Below are 19252 nucleotides of genomic sequence, written 5' to 3' on the forward strand. Positions count from 1 at the left end.
TCCCTTCTTCGTGTCAAAGGAAATGAAATTCATTATTAACCTTCAGAAGAAAATGGTTCTTTAAGACTGAGGGAAGCACAAGAGGGACATTTTCTAGTAGGACTTTGCAAATTCTTCTCCTCTTTGGGGTCTCTGTAGGGAGGGTGGGGGAGACAGAGACAGAGAGACTGAGAGAGAGAGGAGACAGGCAGAGAGAGAAGGGAGAGTGTGTAAAGGAAGGGTGGGTGGGGAATTAGATGACCTTTATCTGACATTCTGTGTTCTCTGTGGAAACCTTTTTTGTTCTGAGGGCCTTTCTGGTTCTGATATCCTGGGTCAGGCATTCAATAAACATTGATTAATTGTCTCCTATGGGCCACACACTGGGGCTACAGAGAGATGCAAGGCAGCTTCCTGCCCTCACAGAGCTCCAGGTTTAATGAGGAAGGTTGCATGCCTGCCCATGGCGATATACAAATAGGGTAAAGCTCGGATACATTTGAAATAATGTATAGAGGGTGAGCACTAGGATAAGGGGAGTTGGGAAAGGTTTCCTGTAGGATCTGAGATTTTAATTTGCTCTTAAAGGAGGCCAGGAGGCATATTTGAGGGGGGAGAACATTGTGGCCCTTGGGGGATAGCCAGAGAAAATGCCCAGAGCCAGAAAATGGAGTGTCCTGTGTTCAGGAAGGAGGGTGTAAGGTGTCTGAAGCCTGGAAACAGTGGGGGTGGGAAGGACAGCATTCTTCATTTTTCTTTGTGTCATGGACCCCCCTCTCCCCCCTTCATGAACCTATGGGAGGATTCTCATTCAGAAGAATGTTTTAAAATTCATTATGTAAATTCTAAAAGATGACAAAGAAAACCAATTATAATGAAACAGTTCTCAAAAAGTATTTAAAACAAGAAATTTACAGACCCCATCCAGCTTAAGACTCCCTGGTCTAGATGTTCACCATATTTAGTGAAGTCAGTGTAATACCAAAAATGTCACTGGAGCAGCACTCCTTTCAGTGGCCATTTTAGAGGGATCCATGAACTTGGACTGGAAGAAGTGAAATATTTGTTTTTACTAACTTATGATGACAATTTAGCATTTCCTTCCATTTATCATGTTATTCTGTGAAGGAATCTAGTCTTTCGCCAGGCTCCCAAAGTAGTCTATAACTCCTGCTTTTAAGCCTTTCTTAGTAGTTAAAGTGGCAGCATTTAGGGGCTGAAACCACGTTGCAAGCTGGGCCAGGAGACTGAGCCTAATCATCACTGGAATTGGAGGAGGGAAGAAACACCTTCTCCCAGGTGTGACAAGATTTTAGGCAAAGTTTTAAAAGGAACATGAAAAAGGCCTCTAGGATTTTCTTGTGGGAAGGGAACAGAACCAGAACTTTCATTGTGTTTTATACATTCAATCAATGTGTAATTCAAGAGGATTAAGTTTCAGTTTGAGATGAAACTGAATAGTAGTCACCTCACCTGTGGAAGCTTTGTGGCATACCTAAAACCAAAGGGAGGCTCAAACCCTGCGATAGATGTACGAGCACAGCTGCCTTTCATTTGTCAGGCTCAGGCAGCCTTATTCCAAAGCCCAGCCCAAGTTTTGCCATCCTCTCTGGCTCTGCAGCTTCCTTCCCATGCCTGAGTTCATCTCCCATTTTCAAAAAGGATCCCATTGAAAGACGTGCTTCAGGCCAGGCACATGTGCCTGTAATCCTAGCTAATCCACAAGTTTCCCCCATTGGCAGTTATTTAGCATGAGGAGGCCTTCCCTATGTTCTTGTCCTGTAGCCCTGATTGACAGTAGTAGAGACAATAGCAACCTCATGCTTTTGTAGTATTGTCTGTTTGGAGCTGGAGGGGTCCTGGGAGGCCATGGAGTCCAGCTTATTTTCTAGATGAGGGCCCAGGACCAGCTTCCCCAGGATCACACAGAGGACAGATTGCAAAATGTCTGATTCAAATCCAGATCTTCTTGATCCCACATCCCACACCTCATTCTTTATACCACATTACCTGCCTTTCCTGTCTTTTACACAGGCCTTGTAAGCTAAACCAGGAGGCACCTATCAGGTGATCCTATGGCCTGTGCTTGGCCTGAGGTGGCCGGAGCTGGCTCAAGGGAATCCCAGCCTGGATAAGAAGGCAGGAAGGCCCTTTCCTCCTTTTCCTGGGGAAATAGGAGCATGGCTTTGCTCCAACTCTGCCTCGCTAGTAGGCTTCTTGGTGCCTCTTCATTCTTAGTGACTAATATGGCAAAAAGTTGCCTGAAGCTCTTGGCTTAGCTTGGGGATTCCATGAGGGGATATGCAGAGGCTCCATAGACCATTTTTGGCCAAGGGAGAGAGAGAGACCACATTTACATTGGTTTCTTTCTTGTTTTGAGATAGACTAATTTTTTGACTTTCCAGAGGGTTGAGCTATTGCTGCTTGTTGTCCATGGCCAGTTGGAGGAGAAAGATCTCTTGGTTGTAGAGAGATGACCTGGGAACTTTTTGTTCCCAAATGGTGAAAAATGGCAGGTAATCATGGCATGTGGCTGGTTTCCAGTAATACTGAAAATAGACACTAGTGCGCTTTAGTCATGGAGTTTTACACCAGTGGTATCAAACTCAAATGGAAATGGAGAAGGGGGCATGAAACTATCAATAAGGAACCCTATCAGCCTCATATCGACTTAGAAAATCACATAATGTTTTATTGCATTTTTATAATGTTAAATATTTCCTAATTAACATTTTAATCTGGTTCAGGCCACATTAGTGAGTATTATGGGCTACATGCTTGGCACCTTTGATTTATACCATTACATAGACTATTCAAGTCATTGTAGGCTCTCATGTTACCTGAGAGGATCTTCTAGTTTTGTAGTCAAGGAAGTTATATCACAAAGAAAGAGACTTATCCACACTAAGGGGCAAAAGCAGGGCCCGGATAGGACTTGCAGGGACCTCTCAGTACAAGGGATTGGGATGAGATCCTTCAGAGCACATGCAATGAGTGTGGTCACATCCCTTTTGCATTAGGCATCGATTACTTTGCTCTGGGAGGGTTGAGTTGGCCCAGCATTTTAGAGTCTTTGTTTTCCTTCATATTTATAAGGGGAATTCAGTCAATAGAGATCAAACTGGTGAAAGCTCATGTATTCCTCACTGGAGAGCAGAGTCGCACTGATGGAAAACGAATTGTTGTGAGAATATCATTCAAGGTTGAAGGTGAGGACAAAGGGTCACCAAAGCCAAGGTCATAGGATTTGCCACCAGTTGATGGATTTTTTTCAATCACAGCTAATTGAAGGATGGGCTTTGGAGCTAAATTGTTAGGGGGAGTTCTTGTAAAGAAGACACGACACATTTTGAAGAATTGAAACACTTTGCTAAAAACAGCTCTGTGAAGTTAGTAGAACAAGCAGCATATTCCCATTTTAGGGGAAAGTCAGGATAAGTCACTTATGGTTACATATAATGGCAGAGCTGAGCCTGACCTTGGGTCTTGCAGTGGATCCTCTTTCCACAATCACAAATTGCATCTTTGGAAGGTACATGAAGTATATAATCAAAACTTGTTAGCCACCGCTGTGGGTTCTCTTAGAGATCAGGAATGGATCTTCCTTGGTCTTTAAAGCCCTGAAAAGTGCCTTGTACTCCAGAGTTGGAGCAAAAATTCCCCCAATAAATTGCTTGAATAAATGGGAAACAAATGTTTTGCGTTTTAATGTTTTATTTTCTCCTTCACATCAACTATTCATTCCTTTCAGCACCAATAAAGGAAAAAAAAAAACCCTTCAAAATATTTTATTAGGTGTAAGACTTGTTTTCTTACAGGGAAGAAACAGATGGATATATATCAGATACAGTTTTACCAAAACGTTAGGTGTGCTTACCGTATAAAACCCCTTCAGGTCCCAGAAGGATAGAATACAGAAAAATTATTGAAATTAAAAAAGTTTTTTTTAAAACAGTATTTTCTAAACCTTAGCAGTAATACAATATTTAAAAAGCATCAAGATTAATATTCATACTTAAAACTCAAGATGGTTTTGGACACATGAAAACACTTCCTTCGTAAGCCGTCTGACTGAACTGGGTCCCAATGCATGGCTTATCTTGGGGCTGGCCAGAGGCATGCACCCCTTCCCCAGCTCTGGAGCAGAAGCAGCTAATCATTTCCAAGCTTGAGACCATGAGCTACTCCCAGCTTGGACATCACTTGATTTGACTGAATCTGAGTCACAGGGAATTAAAAAAAAATGAAAATTGTAAAAATTTCTTTTATGGACAAGTCCCCTTAGAATAATCTACAGGCTTCACAAAACCAGTATGAACAAGCAGATGCTCTGGGCTTGTTGCCAAGGCTTTCAGGATGGGAAGTTGTGATCTCTGAGCACTCCCTTACGTCTCTATCAAAAGGATAAAAGCAGGCCCAGGTGCTCAAGGGCAAAGGGAAGATGCAAATTTCCTGCCTGTCGAGGGGTCGCCAGGGGAAGAGGGAACACATTGCTCCATCCAGCCAAAGGCTGCCAGAGGTTTGCCAGACACTGTCCCCATTTTTACAGAGGACAACATGGAGGCACAGGGAGATTGAAAGACTTGCCTAAGGCCATATATAGTAAGTAAGGAGGGGAGTGAGTGACCCGGCGATCATGTTGCTCCAGATGGAACGCAGCTGCTTCCATAGGAGTGGATCCAGCTCCCAGCAGATGGCCCTGCTTGGCGGAACGATGCTACCCATCTCATTGGAGCTCCAGCCTTTGAGAGAGGCATCCATTCCTTCCTGGCTTCCCGATACTGGCCTTCAATCTTCCCTGACTCCCCTGCTGGATCCAACCAGGGAAAGCTGATGTTCATCCCTGGCCCTGGGCTCGGGGTGATCGGCAAGGCCGTGTGTGTGCGTGTGTGCGCGTGTAGGATTGCCTGTACATGCACGGCTCTGGATGTCGGCTGTGTTTGTGGGTAGAACAGCCAGAACAATGAGAACCCCAGAACCCCGTGAGCCCTAGTGCGTGTGTTCAATCATACAATCATGATTCATGCATTCACAAACCAGAATAAGTGAATATAAAAAATTCCCAGAGTCTAAAGGCTTCTCCTACAAGAGATCGGGATTCTCTAGCGCTGTGAAAAGCCTTTCTTTCTAAAGGGAGAATGATTCCAAAGAGAGATCCGTCTTGAGTTGAGAATCAGTAAGTGAATGGACTGGTCGGGAGGGCCTGGAGTTTCGCCTTCCTCAAAGCGGGAGCCTTGAAAACGCACAGATGCTGCTGCCACCATGATTTCTGGAGGAGATACCCTGGTTAGGATGGCAGGATCTGCATCCGTGGACTTGGTCGAGCTCTCCTAGCATCGCTAGGGGTCCCTGCTTGCTATGGTTGGGTTCCCTCCCACAGTGATCCCGGGAGGTGGGATCAGGAATAGGAAGGGGGCTGCTTTGCCAGATACCGTCCACTATTGTCTGTACCCTCTCGTCCTGTTTCACAGCTTAAAACTGGTTCCCTTCAGAAAAAGAGCATCTCTTGAGGAAGTGGCTCCAGAGAGCGCAGCTCCCTGGTCCGACTGGTCCCCTTCTCAAGGCCTGACCGGCAGGGGGGAGGCTGGCCTGGGTCCTGGCCTTTGCCCTTGGTCTTCTGTTCCTCCTACCTGCTGTTGAACTGCTTGGGGACAAGGAGATTGTCAGAATGACAAGGAATCGGAGCCTGACCTTGGGTCTAGTCCTATGGCAGAGTCGCGCACAGAGCTTTGGGAGGGACGTTTCCCCCAAACAGTAGCAGTGTCTCATGGCTGTGAAGGGCTAAGGCCTCTGGATGGGTCCCCCACGGGTCACCTGTCCATAGCCAGTCTCGCCCCCTGGCTGCGTCTGGCCGAGATGGGCTGGATCGGGATGGGGGAGACGGTCGTTTCTCCCCACCCTCCATCCTGCTTCCCTCAGCCTCGCGCCCAGGGAGGCAACAGAAGGCACAGGGTCATTGTACTAAGACCAGGAGAATGTGTACCGTGGGGTTCTGGGGCGCTCGCCACCCTGTTCTTCCCGTGGGCTGGGCTGGGGTCTAAGACAGGTGTGAGTAAGAGCTCAGGGTGTTGTATGGTCATGTGAACGATTGGTAATAACATTCTGTTTAAAACGGGAGATCACCCAAAAAACCAAGGCCAAAATCTAAGAAATAGTATAGCGTCGAGTTAAAAAAAGCCCGTGGGTTAGAGGGAGAGGAAAATGCCTGATTGCTTCCAGTTAAAGAGGCTACAAAGAGAATTAAAGCTGAAGGTGCTTAAGACAATGTTCCTACGCGGAGTTGGCGGAAGGTGTTGTGTGAGGGGGTCTGGCCGGGCTTCGGGCCCCTGCACAGATGGATTTCCAAATCTGGGATCAAACGGCGGATCCCGGCGGTGGTCGTGGGGAGCCTGGAATGAGTGTAACCTTTCCCCTGCAGCAGTGATGGCTAGGACCGGAGCAGCCCAGGACCAGCCAAAGAGGGGGCCAGAAGAAAGTCCAGTCGAAGGAAAGCAAGTGATGGAGGAGGGGGATGCCGCAGGGACTGTGCCTCTGAGAACACATCAAGGTACCATTTCTCTCCGTCTGTGTGGTCTGTGCAGAGGTCCTGTGGCAGGAGGAGTCATGATTCAGCTCACAAATGGAGGAGGTCGGCTTGGCCATTTTCTCTCTTGACATCCCCCTCTTCCGCTTCCATGTCTGGCTGATTGATTAGGAGTCCCTCCTTGGAAGAGCCCGGTGGGAACGGGGAGGCCCAGCTCTCAAAGAATCCTCCGTCATTCCCCTCCACCCTTTGCTATGGCTTGCTGTCCGGGGCCCCTCGGCCATGGGCCAAAAAGAAAAGATAGTTGTGCTGAGCGACTGGGAAGGAGATCCCAGGGGTCTGGGTTGGCTATTGGATGAGGAGATAGAAAGAGACAGGCCAAGGCAGCCTTTGTCCTGGAGACACCTATCGCTCATCGACAGCCAGTCATCTGTCTGCCAACTCCCTTGGGGCTCAGCTGGGCCAGCGAGGTAGGGACCAGTAGGCCACTGGACCAGTGGGCAAACTGAGGCACAAAGGGATTTGTTTTTTTTTCTTCTTCCCCAATTCACAAAATGATGCCACACAATGGAGAAGAAACCTGAAGTCCTAACCTTGTCATCTGGTCAAAATCACTCAGGTTTGGAGCTAACAAAGGTCATGCAATAGGAACGGGACTGTGGGTTTAGAAAGAGGAAAGAACTACACTACAAACTAGTATTTTTAAAATGCAGATGGCTCCTTCCCAGTCATCTCTATGGTGCTCTTTCCCTTCCCTCCAATAAAACCACAGGGTCTCTCTTCCGAGTTTTCCCTTTCCCAGAAGCATCCCTTTTCTGAATTTCACCCCTGACCAGCCTCTATTAGGAGCCCTGGGAGTCTTCAGCCTAGAGCCAGACGGGGACTGACCCTTGGGGTGAGCCACCTGCTCCCCCTGGGCCTTCCCTGCCTGGGAACCTCCACACTGTTTTCTTCTTAAAGCTCGACCCCCCTCAAATGTAGGCCTTTGGAAAGGAACGCGGCATTTTCCCTGTCGCCGAGACAGCATTATTGTTGGTTTGGAAAAGCCCGTGGTGCTGGTAAGGAAAAATGGCTGCCCAGCACTCTGGAACGGGCCTCGTGGACTATTTCCTGATTGCATTTCGAATTCTTTTTTTTCTTTTTTCTGTTTTTCCCCTATGGCTATCATAATGGCTGTTTCATCTTGAGTGTGTGGCATGCAGTCAGAGCGCATGCTAGGGCACAGGCATGCTATGACGACATTGGCAGGCTAACAAAAAAAATCCAAAACCAAGCCTTCAGCTTTGTAAGAGCTATACAAAGAAATGATGCAAAACCCATGAATAGCACTACCCCACAGATTACAAACTAAGTTGTGCTGTATAATTCATAGAAAACCATGTTTTGTAAGAATGGCACTGATTTAAAGGAATTAGGGCTCGGCTCTCCCCTCCCCTCCCCTCCCCACCCGCCTGGCCGCTGGCATTCCTTGGTCCACAGTGAACATGTAGAAAATTGAGGCTGACCCTGCTGCCTGGTGACTCCAGACAGGGCTCTCAGCCCTCGTGGATCCCTTTTAGTCTCACCTCCTGCCCTCGTGGCCCTTTTCCCCAGCTCCAGGGAGCCATGGGGGAGGGACCCGGTCAAGCCTGTGGAGGTGCTGGGAGAGGCGACTGGAGGCCAGGAGTTTTCATCTGGCTCACGTGGCACCGGGAAAAAGTCCTTTGTCTCACAAGATCATAGGCCAGGGCTTCTTAGGCCGGCCTGGCTCCTGACTGACCATGCGGCTGGCGCGTCTACACCTCTTCCTCTCCAGTGTTGACCATCAGGCGCATGGCCACAGGCAGGTGGTCAGTCAAACCTGCTAACTGGGTAATAAAACTGAATTCCTCCACCTCCTACAGGGAAAAGAATGGTGTAGAGAACAAGAGGGAATGAGGGCAAAATTCAACAGGAGGGAGTGCAGCTAAGCACAGGAGAGAACATCCTGGCAAGGAGAATTCGGAAGGGCAAGAGACACAGACTAGCAAGGATGAGTTCACAAGGACTGGCACAACTCATGGGAGACCAGCTGGCTGCTGCCATGTTCCTCGTGAAAGGTTCTGATCTATGGCAGCACCCCTGGGCTGAGCTCATTCTTCCCCTCCCCTCCCCACCATAGGCTAGGCTAGGGGGTAGGACCATCCTAGCCCACGCTTATGTAGTGGAGTACTGTACAAACTCTAGCTCCCTGCATCCCACGACCCTGTGAGGAAGGCGCTCTCATCACACCGACTTCTTTCTTTAACCCCCCTCGCCTTCCAGACCTAGTTCAGCCCTCTGACGGGCAAGAAAACGAAGCTCTAGAAACAGTGGCTCTGAGTTACCCAGCTAGTGGGCAAATCCCAGAACAAAAATCAGTTCCCTGACAAAGCAAAAAAACCAAAACCCCGTCTGTACCTTCCATCTTACAATCAATACTTTGTATTGGTTCCAAGGCAGAAGCCTGTAAGAGTCAGGCAATGGGGATGATGTGACTTGCCCAGGGTCACCCAGCTCCTTTTAAAGATAAGGATTCAGAGCTGGAAGAGATCATCATTTAAAAGTCCTTAACCTGGGCTCAGGGAAACTGTTAAAATCTCTCTCTCCCTGGCTCTGTCTCTGTCTCCTTTTCTCTCTCTTTCTCTGTTTCTCCTTCTCTCTCTTGTTCTCTGTCTCTCTCCCTCTCTGTCTCTTCCTCTCCCTCCCTCCCTGTCTCTCTGACTTTCTATCTCTGCCTATCTCTCCTGTCTTTCTCTTGTTCTTTGACTCTTTCCCTCTCTATCTGTCTCTCTGTCTGTCTCTGTCTCTCCCCTGCCCCTGTCTCTTTCTCCCTCTCTCCATCTCTCTGTCTTGCTTTCTCTCTTGTTCTCTGTCTCTGTCTCTCCCTCCCCCCTCCTTCCTCCACCCTTCCTCCCTCTCTTCCTGTCTCTGTCTGTCTGTCTCTCTCCCTTTCCCTCTCCCTCCCTCTGTCTCTTTTCCTCTCCCTCCCTCCTTCCTTCCCTGTCTATCTCTCCCTCCCTGTCTCTGTGTCTTTTTATCTCTGCCTGTCTCTTCTGTCTCTCTCTTGCTCTCTCTCTTTCCCTCTCTATCTCTCTCTGTCTGTCTCTGTCTCTCTCCACTCCCCCCCCCCAGTCTAGTTGGTTTCCTTCATAATCCTATATATTTAACTACATCATTCTGAGAAGAGGTCCATAAGCTTCATCAGACTGCCAGGAGGGTCCATGACAGAAATGAAATGAAGAACCTCTCATCTGGCCCAACCAGATCCTTTTACCTATGAAGAAATGGGTCTAGAGATGTGACTTGTGCAGGTTCCCAGAGATTTTTTCTTAGATTTGACATGAAGTCCTCTTGACTCCAAACCTGCTGCTCTTGGAATGTCTCAGCCTAGGTATTTCACCCCAGCCCAGAGCAAGTTGGGGCTTTAAAAAAACAAAAAAACAAAACCTTGGCATCTGCCTTAGTATGAAGTCTAAGATAAAAGAGCAGGAAGGGCTAGGCAATGGGGGTTAAGTGACTTGCCCAGAGTCACACAGCTAGGAAGTGTCTGAGGTCATATTTGAACCCAGGACCTCTTGGCTCCTGGCCTGGCACTGGCTGGCTGCTGTACTCTCCATCACTGTGCTATCTATCCATCCCGAGTTGGTGCTCTTAATGCTTGGCTCTCCAGAAATCCCACCAGAGCCTGGGAAATGGGGTGCAGGGCTGCCCACCAGAGCAGCTTGGACTAACATATTCCCCAGGGAGCCCCTCCTAGTTGCCCCGCACACATTCTTTCCTGGAAAACTCACCACTTTCCAGTCCAAGTAGAGCCCCTCCTCAGTATAGAGCATGTAATCAATCCTGCTGCCATTTCCCTTCATCAAGACCTTCTGGTTGGAAGGATGGTTCTTGCTGGTGGGTTGGCTAATGTATTCTTTCCTTCCTTCTTCACTTTCCAGGACCCTAGTCCACACAGACAGACACATTGTGAGCAGACAGCCCCAAGAGTCACCGTTTCAAGCTTGGGATGCTTTCAAGGGATTAATTACTCTGCCCACCCCTTCCCCAACTCCCTTCTCCCGCTCAAGCCCAACACAGATTCAGGCATCTCCATCTGTTCTGTCCCTGGAGCTGCCATTGCTTTGAAAAAGGGGAAGTAATCTTGGATATTCTAAGTTTATAAAACATTCAAGGACTCAAATCTCTCCTTTTGTGCCTCAAGTGAACTTTGCTCTTTGGAAAAGGGGATTCGTGGAAGAAGAACCCCATGTCTCTAAAAGAAAAGCCTCAGTGCTTAGATAAGCCCTCCCTGACTCTAGAACCACAAGGCTCTGCTTCCACAGCCTCTTTACAACAAGTGGAGGGGTTACTTGGAGCCAAGAATCGAACTCTTGTCCCCTTGCTTAATCAGTGGCCCAATCGAGGCCCCTTTCAGTGCTTGTTATGGTGAAAGGGCTTTAGAAATGTGGGCTATTATTCTTAATTTTTCTAATGGCTCAAAAATGGCTTTTTCCAGAGTCCATTTGAGTGCAATAGGAGAGCTGGGAGTAGCAGTCAATTTCTTTAGTCTTCCGTCTTGCTGATGTAGCCTCAGAAAAATCAGTTTTATTTGTTTGTTTTTTAAACCTTTATCTTCTGTCTTAGAATCAAAATTGTGTACTGGTTCTAAGGTAGAAGAATGGTTAAGGGTAAGGCAATGGGGGTTAAAATCTGGGACATGTCTGAGGCCAGATTAGAACCCAGGACCTCCTGGCTCTCAATCCCTTGAGCCACCCAGCTGCCCCCTGAAAAACCTTTTGAGACATAGTCTGACATCCTGATGAGTGTTGGGGACCACTTGGGTTTCCATTAATAGAAACTGGTTTCTTGCTCCTTAACAGAGGGATGTTACTGTTGGCATCCTAGTCTCTAAGGAGCAAAGTACCAGTAGAAAAAAATTATTTCCAAATATTAAGTATATTTGTTTTTCCATATATTATTTCACTGAGTACCACAATGGAGGGGGCAGTGGGGTTCAGGAAAGAGCACGGGCTGTTGGAGTCAGAAGACTTGGGTTCCAATCCCATTGGTGTCACTACTCAGGGTGATCTTGGGCAGGTCACGATCTTCCTGGATTTCACTTTTCTCAATTGTAAAACGAAGAGGTTGAGCTAGTTCATGGCTAAAGTCCTTTCTGGCTGCATGCCTCTAATTCCAAGACTAGGTAACTATGATTTATTCCATATAAAAAGATGGACAAACTGACATTTAATTAGGTTATCTTCCAGGGCTACCTAGTGAATTGGGGGTTGACCAGGGACTAAATTAACACTAGAGAAGCCCAGTTTTCATGGCTCAATGCCTAGAACTATTTCCCTGAAACTAGACTTATTTTTCTATCAATCTGATTATCAATTTTGTCATATCTGAAAATATGAATATTGAGTGCAGCCTCAGGTATGTCTTGGGAGTCAGGAGATCTGCAAGAATGTAACTTTGGACAGTAACAGCTTAGAACAATTAGTTTTCTTGTCTGCAAGATGAAGAAGCAGGTGGGAAGGGGTTGTAGATATAGCTATGGGAGGACCTTAGAGCTTATCTAGTCATTTTATAGATGAGGAACTGAAGCCTAAACTTAGGTCATATAGGTGGTAAGAAGCATAGTTGGTATTTGAGCCCAAGACCTTGTTCTGTTTTCGTACTATTATGCTTCAGCTCCCTTCCAGCACTTTGTTTCTAGGAATAGATATTCTTTTAGGCTCACTGGTTAGAAAGGAGTGTGGTGGCACAGGCTCTACTCCATTCTGGATTGAGCAGACACTTCATTTCCCATCTCGTTTTACCCCCAAATCACCTGCCACTTCTTAGAAAAAATAGGAACCTGAAGCTAGAGAACGAAATCAATGTCCAAGAGGATGAATGAGCTAGAAAGTGACTTTCTTTCAGTCTTAACCTTTACAGAAGTACCCAGGATAAAGTAAAAGACCAGAGATGCTACATAGTTTTAAAATGATGTTCTGGATGAGGTCAGTTAAGTTGTAGACAAATTGGAAATAAGAGCATGAAAATGGTCCAATGAGTTAACATGGGTTTCTACAAGAAGTAATTTATCAGCATTAAAGATAAATACTCTAATAACATCCAGAACATCATTAAATTTCAGAAATGGAATCCATTATCATCCATTTGCCTTCCCTAATTAATTCTAGCATCAGTGATCGGAGTGTTCCTGATAAGCAATGGAAAGGAGTCATTTTTTAATCATCACTCATAAAAGATAATTTTCTTGGTATAGGATAGTGCTTCGGATTTAGACTATAATCTAATTAATTGCCTCAAATTAGCTGTAAGGAGAAACAGCTTGGAGTCCGTGTAATTTCAGACTTTGAATTAAAAATTGCTTCAAATGTTGGTCTTGCCAGTGTATGTCCTTTGTGAAGATCTCATTTAGATTTGAGAATGCAATCCGCTTGTGATAGAATTCTCTTTGCTTTGAAGGTTATTCATTTGTGTTATATCTGCTTGGCCTTGAAATCAAATTGGTGGCAACTAGCCATTGACTTTGCTTTCTTGGAAGTCAGTTGGATGCCAAGCCACTATGTCATGTCACTTTGGACAGAAACTGCTCAGGACAATTAGTTTTCTTGTCTGTAAGATGAAGTGGGCATGGGTCATAGATATAGAGTTGGAAGGACCTTAGAAATCATCTAGTCCAACCCCTTTGGTTTATCGATGAGGAATTGAGGGAGGGAGGTTTCAGATGTAGTTTGATGGAGCCTCCATCCAGTCAATGGAGCAAATGCCTACCCCTCTAAGCTCAGTTTCCTCCTTTAGGCAAATCACTTAACCCCCATCGCCTAGTCCTTGCAACTGTCTTGCCTTGAAACCAATATACAGTACTGAATCTAAGATGAAAGGTAAGGATTTAAAAAAAATTAAAAATTTTTAAAAAGGTAACAAAAAAATTGCTAATTTTTTTTTAAATGAGAGGCTTTGGCCTCTCTGTGGCCCAACTCTGTGGCCCATTCCACTGACCTGTCTGAAGCATCCAACCCAGTGACCTAGTTTTTTATTAATAGGTCAAAGGAAATTGATGTCTGGGCTGCATCTAGCATAGTCCCTGCCAATACAAACACGGAGATATCTTGGCTTCTCTGCCAAGACTTATGATTGAAGATTTCCCTTTCCATTAGGAAGGATTTGAACTCTAGGCTTGGGTTTTCTTCAGGGAATACTTCTGTGGCAGTATTCTCTTTTAGCTGATGGTTTTTTCTTTTGTTCCATGCACAACCCCTTGCTGGACAGGGAATGAAGCATCTCTAATCACGCAAGTTTCCCTAAGGGTTCTACATTTGCTGACTTTGTGAACTCCAGCCACAAGCACGAGGCTTTCCTTGCTGCTTGGGCCATTACCTTAGTTGTTTGTCCCTCCTTCAAGTACCTGCCATGTAATGTTGGGAACTACATCTATCTCTGTATGTCTTACACTCCCATTAGACTGTAAGCTCCATAAGAGTAGAAACCAGTTTTTAGCTTAGCTTTATGAATCTTCCAGCAGGAGCCCAGGGCTGTAGAAACAACACATATGTAATAAATATTTGTTGAATGTCTTTGGCACTGTTGATGACCTCTCTCTTCCTTAATACTTTCTTTTCTGAATTTTTGTGACTTGACCCCCCTACCTGTTAAAGATGTTCTTTTCTAGTCTTTTTTGCTGAATCTTCATCCATGTCATGGCCACCAACTCCTAAGTGTCCCCCAAGGCTCTGGGGTCCTTCCTCCTTCCTTTCTCCTCCCCCTCTGTCTCTCTGTCTGTCCTGTCTGTCTCTGTCTGTCCTGTCTGTCTCTGTCTGTCTTTCTCTCTGTCTGTCTGTCTCTCTCTTTCTCCTTCTCTGTCTATCTCTCTCTGATTACCCAGATGCAAACGATTACCAGATCTGTTTATCCAGTCCTAGTCTTCCTTCTTAACTTTCTATTCCACATTACTAGATCTCACTTGGACACTTTGAATTAGATTTCTGGTACGTGTCTCGAACTCAACATGTCCAAATCAGAACTCATTATCTCCACCCTTTCTTTCTTCTGAATTTCTTTGTTATTGTATGGGGCACGACAGCCTTTCTAGTTACCCTGGTTCCCAGATGATCCAGGGATTAGCCTTGATTCCTCGCTTGTTCACTCCACATATCTCATTAGTTGCCGAGTCTTATATTTTTTTCCTACAACATCTTTTGCATATGCCCCCTTTTCTGCACTCCCCATAGCCACCAGCTTTGTCACCACACACCTGGATTATTATAACAACCTTCTAATTAGGCTCCCTATCTTTATTCTCATCCAGCTCTAATTCATCTTCCCTTTCATTGTCAATAAGATTTTCCTAAAACATAACCTGACCACATAATCTCTTACTCAAGAAACTCCAGTGGCTCCCTATTACCTCAAGGACCAAATAACAAATCCTTTGTTCTGGTCCCTTCCTCCTTTTCCAGGTTCCTCATATTTTGTTCGTGTTATACTGCTCTGCCAGCTGTTCTCACACACAACACTACTCGTCTCTGGGACTCTCTGTGTGCTGTTCCTCCAGTGTCCAACTTTTAATATCTCTTCCTTTAAGACTCAGCTCAAGTGCCTGCATCTCCAAGAGCTCTTTCCTGATCCCCCGGCTGCTAATGCCAACCCTGCCTCTACTCTATATTTGTCTTGTATGTTCTGATTTCTATATGTTGTCTCCCTGATGGGAATGTAAGGTCTTCAAGGGCAGTTCTTTGCTTTTTCTTTGTATTCACAGTGCCTATTAGGAAGCAAACTTGTTGAGTGACTGAATGAGTATTGCAATGAATGATTTCTGGCATAGTTCATCTCCCTTTGTGAGTCAACCACGTATAACTGGGCTATGTGGAATGAAAAGATCAAATTCCGCCTAAGAAATTCATTTGGGTGTTTGTTCTTTTTAATGAGGGAAGCCCTTTGTGAAAATAGGTTTGATTAGCCCCGGCATGGAAAAGGATGATGGTGGGAATAATTGTGGGTCATGAAGATGTCAAGCAGCAGCTCATTCCCTGATCCAGGTCCCTTCCCAGACTAGCCCAATAATTCACACAAGGCACCATTGTTTGGTCGCTGCCCAGAGAACCCCAGCTCAAGGCTGATCTCTGATCTGATCATCAGCTTGGGGTGCCCTTTCTTGGTGGGAATAAGCAGATGTGACCATCTTTAACAGTTGGAGGCTCTTGGCTGGATGCTTTCTGGACAGGGTGTGTGTGTGTGTTTGAGCTCAAATGTGAGCTCCTTGGCCTCCTGCCCAAGGGCTCCATAGGATGGGCTCTTGTCTCCTGGAGACATTCTGGCGTAATGGATAGTTCTGGCCATCCTTAGCCCATGTTGCTGTCTAACAATAGGGACATTTTTCTATTTCATCCCTGTTTGACTTCAGCATAGCCTTAGAAAAGCTTCCAGATTGCTTGTGTAGAAGAGAAGCAGGCTGCTGGAAGTTTCAAATTCAGTTATGTCTGAGCCTAGGAATGAAGAGCTGAAAGGGGCCTTAGAGACGATCTCTTTACAGATGAAGAAACTGAGGCTGAGAGGCTGAAATGATTAGATGGATTCTGTATCTTTTTTCCAATTAGAAACTGAAAATTAGACCAATTAGTCCTATTTATAGTTAATTGATTCTGTCCAGTGACTGCTCCAGTCATGGTTCTTTGTCTCTGATTTTAGCTCAGAAATTCCCCTGGCCTGTAATGAGTTAAGTTTAGGAAACCAGTTTCCCTGCTAATTGCTGTTCTATTCTTGCCTCAAGGAAATCTGTTATCCTTGAGGCATGTGGGTGGACACCAGGGAGTCTGGTCTGGGCCAGTTTGTCTAACCCCTTCATTTTTACAGATGAAAGAATGGAGGCCCAGACCTATGAAGTGACTTTCCCATGGGGAATAATGTAACAGATGGGACTTGAGTCCAGATTCCCTGATTCCAGAGCCAATTCTCTTCCCATTTTGCCCCATGCCTTTCTGATTACTATTTCCTCGAGCTCATCACCCCGACCAGGTTTTCTATCTGCTAAAGGAAAAATGCCAGAGTAAGCAGCTTACTTTTGCAGATTATCAGGGGTACACACCTCCTCATCATAGAGGCGCTTTTGATTTAAAAAAGTACCTGAGAACAAAGAGGACACGAGAATTAGAATGAGAATCTGTGAGTCATATTCTATGTAATGGCTGAACTGGACATTGTATGAGTTAAGCTGCCATAGGTGGACCCCAACCCATGTGGACACCCCCTTCCTAGTACTGCAACCTGGGGTGGGGGGAATGGCTCCTGATGCAGCCAGTGCCTTATTTTAAGTTTATTTTTTTAAACCCTTACCTTCTGTCCTGGAATCAATACTGTGTATTGGCTCCAAGGCAGAAGAGTGGTAAGGCTAGGCAATGGGGGTTAAGTGACTTACTCAGGGTCACACAGCTGGGAAGGGTCTGAGGTCAGATTTGAACCTAGGACCTCTCCTCTCTAGGCCTGGCTCTCAATCCACTGAGCTCCCCAGCTCTCCCTCCCCCCCCCCCCCCCCCAGTTCCTTATTTTTGAAGGGAAGGGAAGGAATGGGCAGTCTGGGATGGGGGCACCATAGCCAATTCCTTTTCTTGGGTGTGAAAACTTCCTTTCCTGGTCCCTAATTCTTCTCCTCTCCCCTCTGCTTTGTCAGGAAATGGACTAGTGCATCTGTCTCTCTGTCTCTGTCTCTGTCTCTGTCTCTGTCTCTCTCTCTCTCTCTCTCTCTCATTTTAAAACTTCTGTCTTAGAATCAATGCTAAACATTGGTCCCAAGACAGGTCATTTGTTTATTTCTTAAGGGAAATGGGTAACCTGATATTATCTCATCATTTGATGAGTCTGCTGGCCTCCAGGTCAGGAATGTTTGTGGTTCACATAGTAAGAATCCACACTGGTAGACCTGTAGCTGGTTGTACTTCCCCTGGCTAACCCCCCGGCTCCTCAGGGGACCCCTGGGTCATGCAGAAGAGACAATGCAGTCTTCTCTGAAGCTGGAAGAGATGCCTTACCGATTGCCCACGGCTTATCCTCCCCTGGACCAACTCGGCAGGGGTCCTTGTAGTGTGTAAACAGGGAATGCTGTTGTGCCAGCTTATCATCTGAACAGAGAAGAAGAAATTAGTCAGGTCTGTCCCCAAGTAAAGTGGAAATCCAGGAATGCCAAGGAAACACATCTCCCTGCTTGAGCCCTGCTCCGCGATGATACGAAGAGGTTCTAAAGTGTTCTTCCCTCGTCTAAGAGCAGAGACTGGAATGCAGGGCCTGCGTGAGGGTCGTGCCCAGCAAACGATGGGGAAATGTAGCTGTCAGCTGTTGGCAGCCGCTCAAGACTGCTGGAGCAGCCCTTGGAAAATGCTTTTTAATATTGGATGAACTAGATTTAAGCAACTGTAACTTTGTGGCAGTGCCTGGTACAAGATGCTTCTTGACTTCTCTGAATATACATAGGAGATATTTTGTGAAAAATGCTATTAAGTATCTAGGCTATGCAAGATAGTTTTTGACAAAGGCCATGATGGGAGCCTTCCCTACGAAAGTGCAAGGGATGAGGATACTTCGATAGAGCTTCTTTTGAAAAGGGCAGATTCCTTTACCCATCGGTCTGTAGTTCTCCGCTGCCCATCACTCAGTGAACATCTCTGCCCAAGAAGAGCATGGCCCCATTCACCCAGCCTTGCTTTGGGCCACTTTCTGGGTTCATGAAGGACCAGTACTTAAGACCATCTATCTATTACTTAGACTGTCTTGGGTTCAAGGATAGATTTCATGTGAAGGCTTTGGAATGCCTGTAGTTATGCTTTCTCCATCCTTTCTGTTCCCTTCCCTTCTCCTTTGGAACCCTTGTACTGGGATTTCAGCCTCAGGCTTGATGTGTTTCTAGAGGAGGAAAGGATGTGTTGTCCACTAATGAAGTCTAAAGAGAGGCAGCTATGTATCACAATGGGTCCTACTGGGCCTGGAGTCAGGAAATCTGAGTGCAAATTCTGCCACAGTCACTTATTAGCTGTATGACCTTGGGCAAGTCCCCTAACCTCTTTTAGCCCCCGTTCCTCTTTTATAAAATGGCTATTATAATAGTACTTGTTCCCTAGGGTTATTGTGAGCATCAAATAAGAGGGCATATACAAATTCTTGGAGACCTTAAAGCACACTGTAAATATTAGCTATAGTTATTTATTATGATTAGAAACAAATTAAAAACCTTCTTTTCATAGGTGTTATAAAAATAGTGCCTCATGTCCACACTTTAGAAATTAACCTTATTATTTCTGTGATGTGAGAAGATCCACTTCCCTTCATATCAAGTCTTTTAAAAAAAATCTTTACATTTTGTCCTTGGATCAATACTAAGTATTGGTTCTAAGGCAGAAGAGGGGTAAAGGCTAGGCAACTGGGGTCAAGTGACTTGTCCAGGGCCACCTAGCTAGGAAGTGTCTGAGGCCAGATTTGAACGGAGATTCTTCTGACTCCTGGTTTGGTTCTCTATCCTCTGAGCCACCTAGCTGCCCAGTTTTTGTTTTTGTTTTAAATTAAGTTTATTGCTTGCTTTTTTCTTTTTTAAACCATTGCCTTCTATCTTAGAATCAACATGCACAATTGGTTCCAAGGCAGAAGAGCAGAAAGGGCTAGGAAATGGGAGTTAAGTGACTTGTTCAGGGTCACCTAGCTATTGTTTGTCTCTAAAGGGCTAGGGTCCTAATGGCTTGTCTAGGGTCTTGCAGAGCCTGGCGCTGGTCAGTT

At 45.8% G+C, this 19252-nt stretch overlaps 1 protein-coding gene across 4 annotated transcripts in view; it reads right to left on the minus strand.

Annotated features, from left to right (window-relative positions):
* Nucleotides 1-3675: 3675 nt before the first annotated feature.
* SMPD3 (sphingomyelin phosphodiesterase 3) overlaps nucleotides 3676-19252 on the minus strand; it is a 288206-nt gene continuing 272629 nt past the window's right edge. For all 4 annotated transcript variants that reach the window (XM_016427761.2, XM_056810121.1, XM_016427762.2 and 1 more), the window contains exons 7-10: nucleotides 17521-17610; nucleotides 16555-16618; nucleotides 10294-10447; nucleotides 3676-8379 (exon numbers count right to left, since the gene is read on the minus strand). In XM_016427761.2, the coding sequence (XP_016283247.2) occupies nucleotides 8278-8379; nucleotides 10294-10447; nucleotides 16555-16618; nucleotides 17521-17610 (410 nt within the window). In that variant the 3' untranslated portion in view covers nucleotides 3676-8277. The remainder of the gene's footprint in view (nucleotides 8380-10293; nucleotides 10448-16554; nucleotides 16619-17520; nucleotides 17611-19252) is intronic.

This window comes from Monodelphis domestica, chromosome 1, assembly GCF_027887165.1.
Source record: "Monodelphis domestica isolate mMonDom1 chromosome 1, mMonDom1.pri, whole genome shotgun sequence".
NCBI lineage: Eukaryota > Metazoa > Chordata > Mammalia > Didelphimorphia > Didelphidae > Monodelphis > Monodelphis domestica.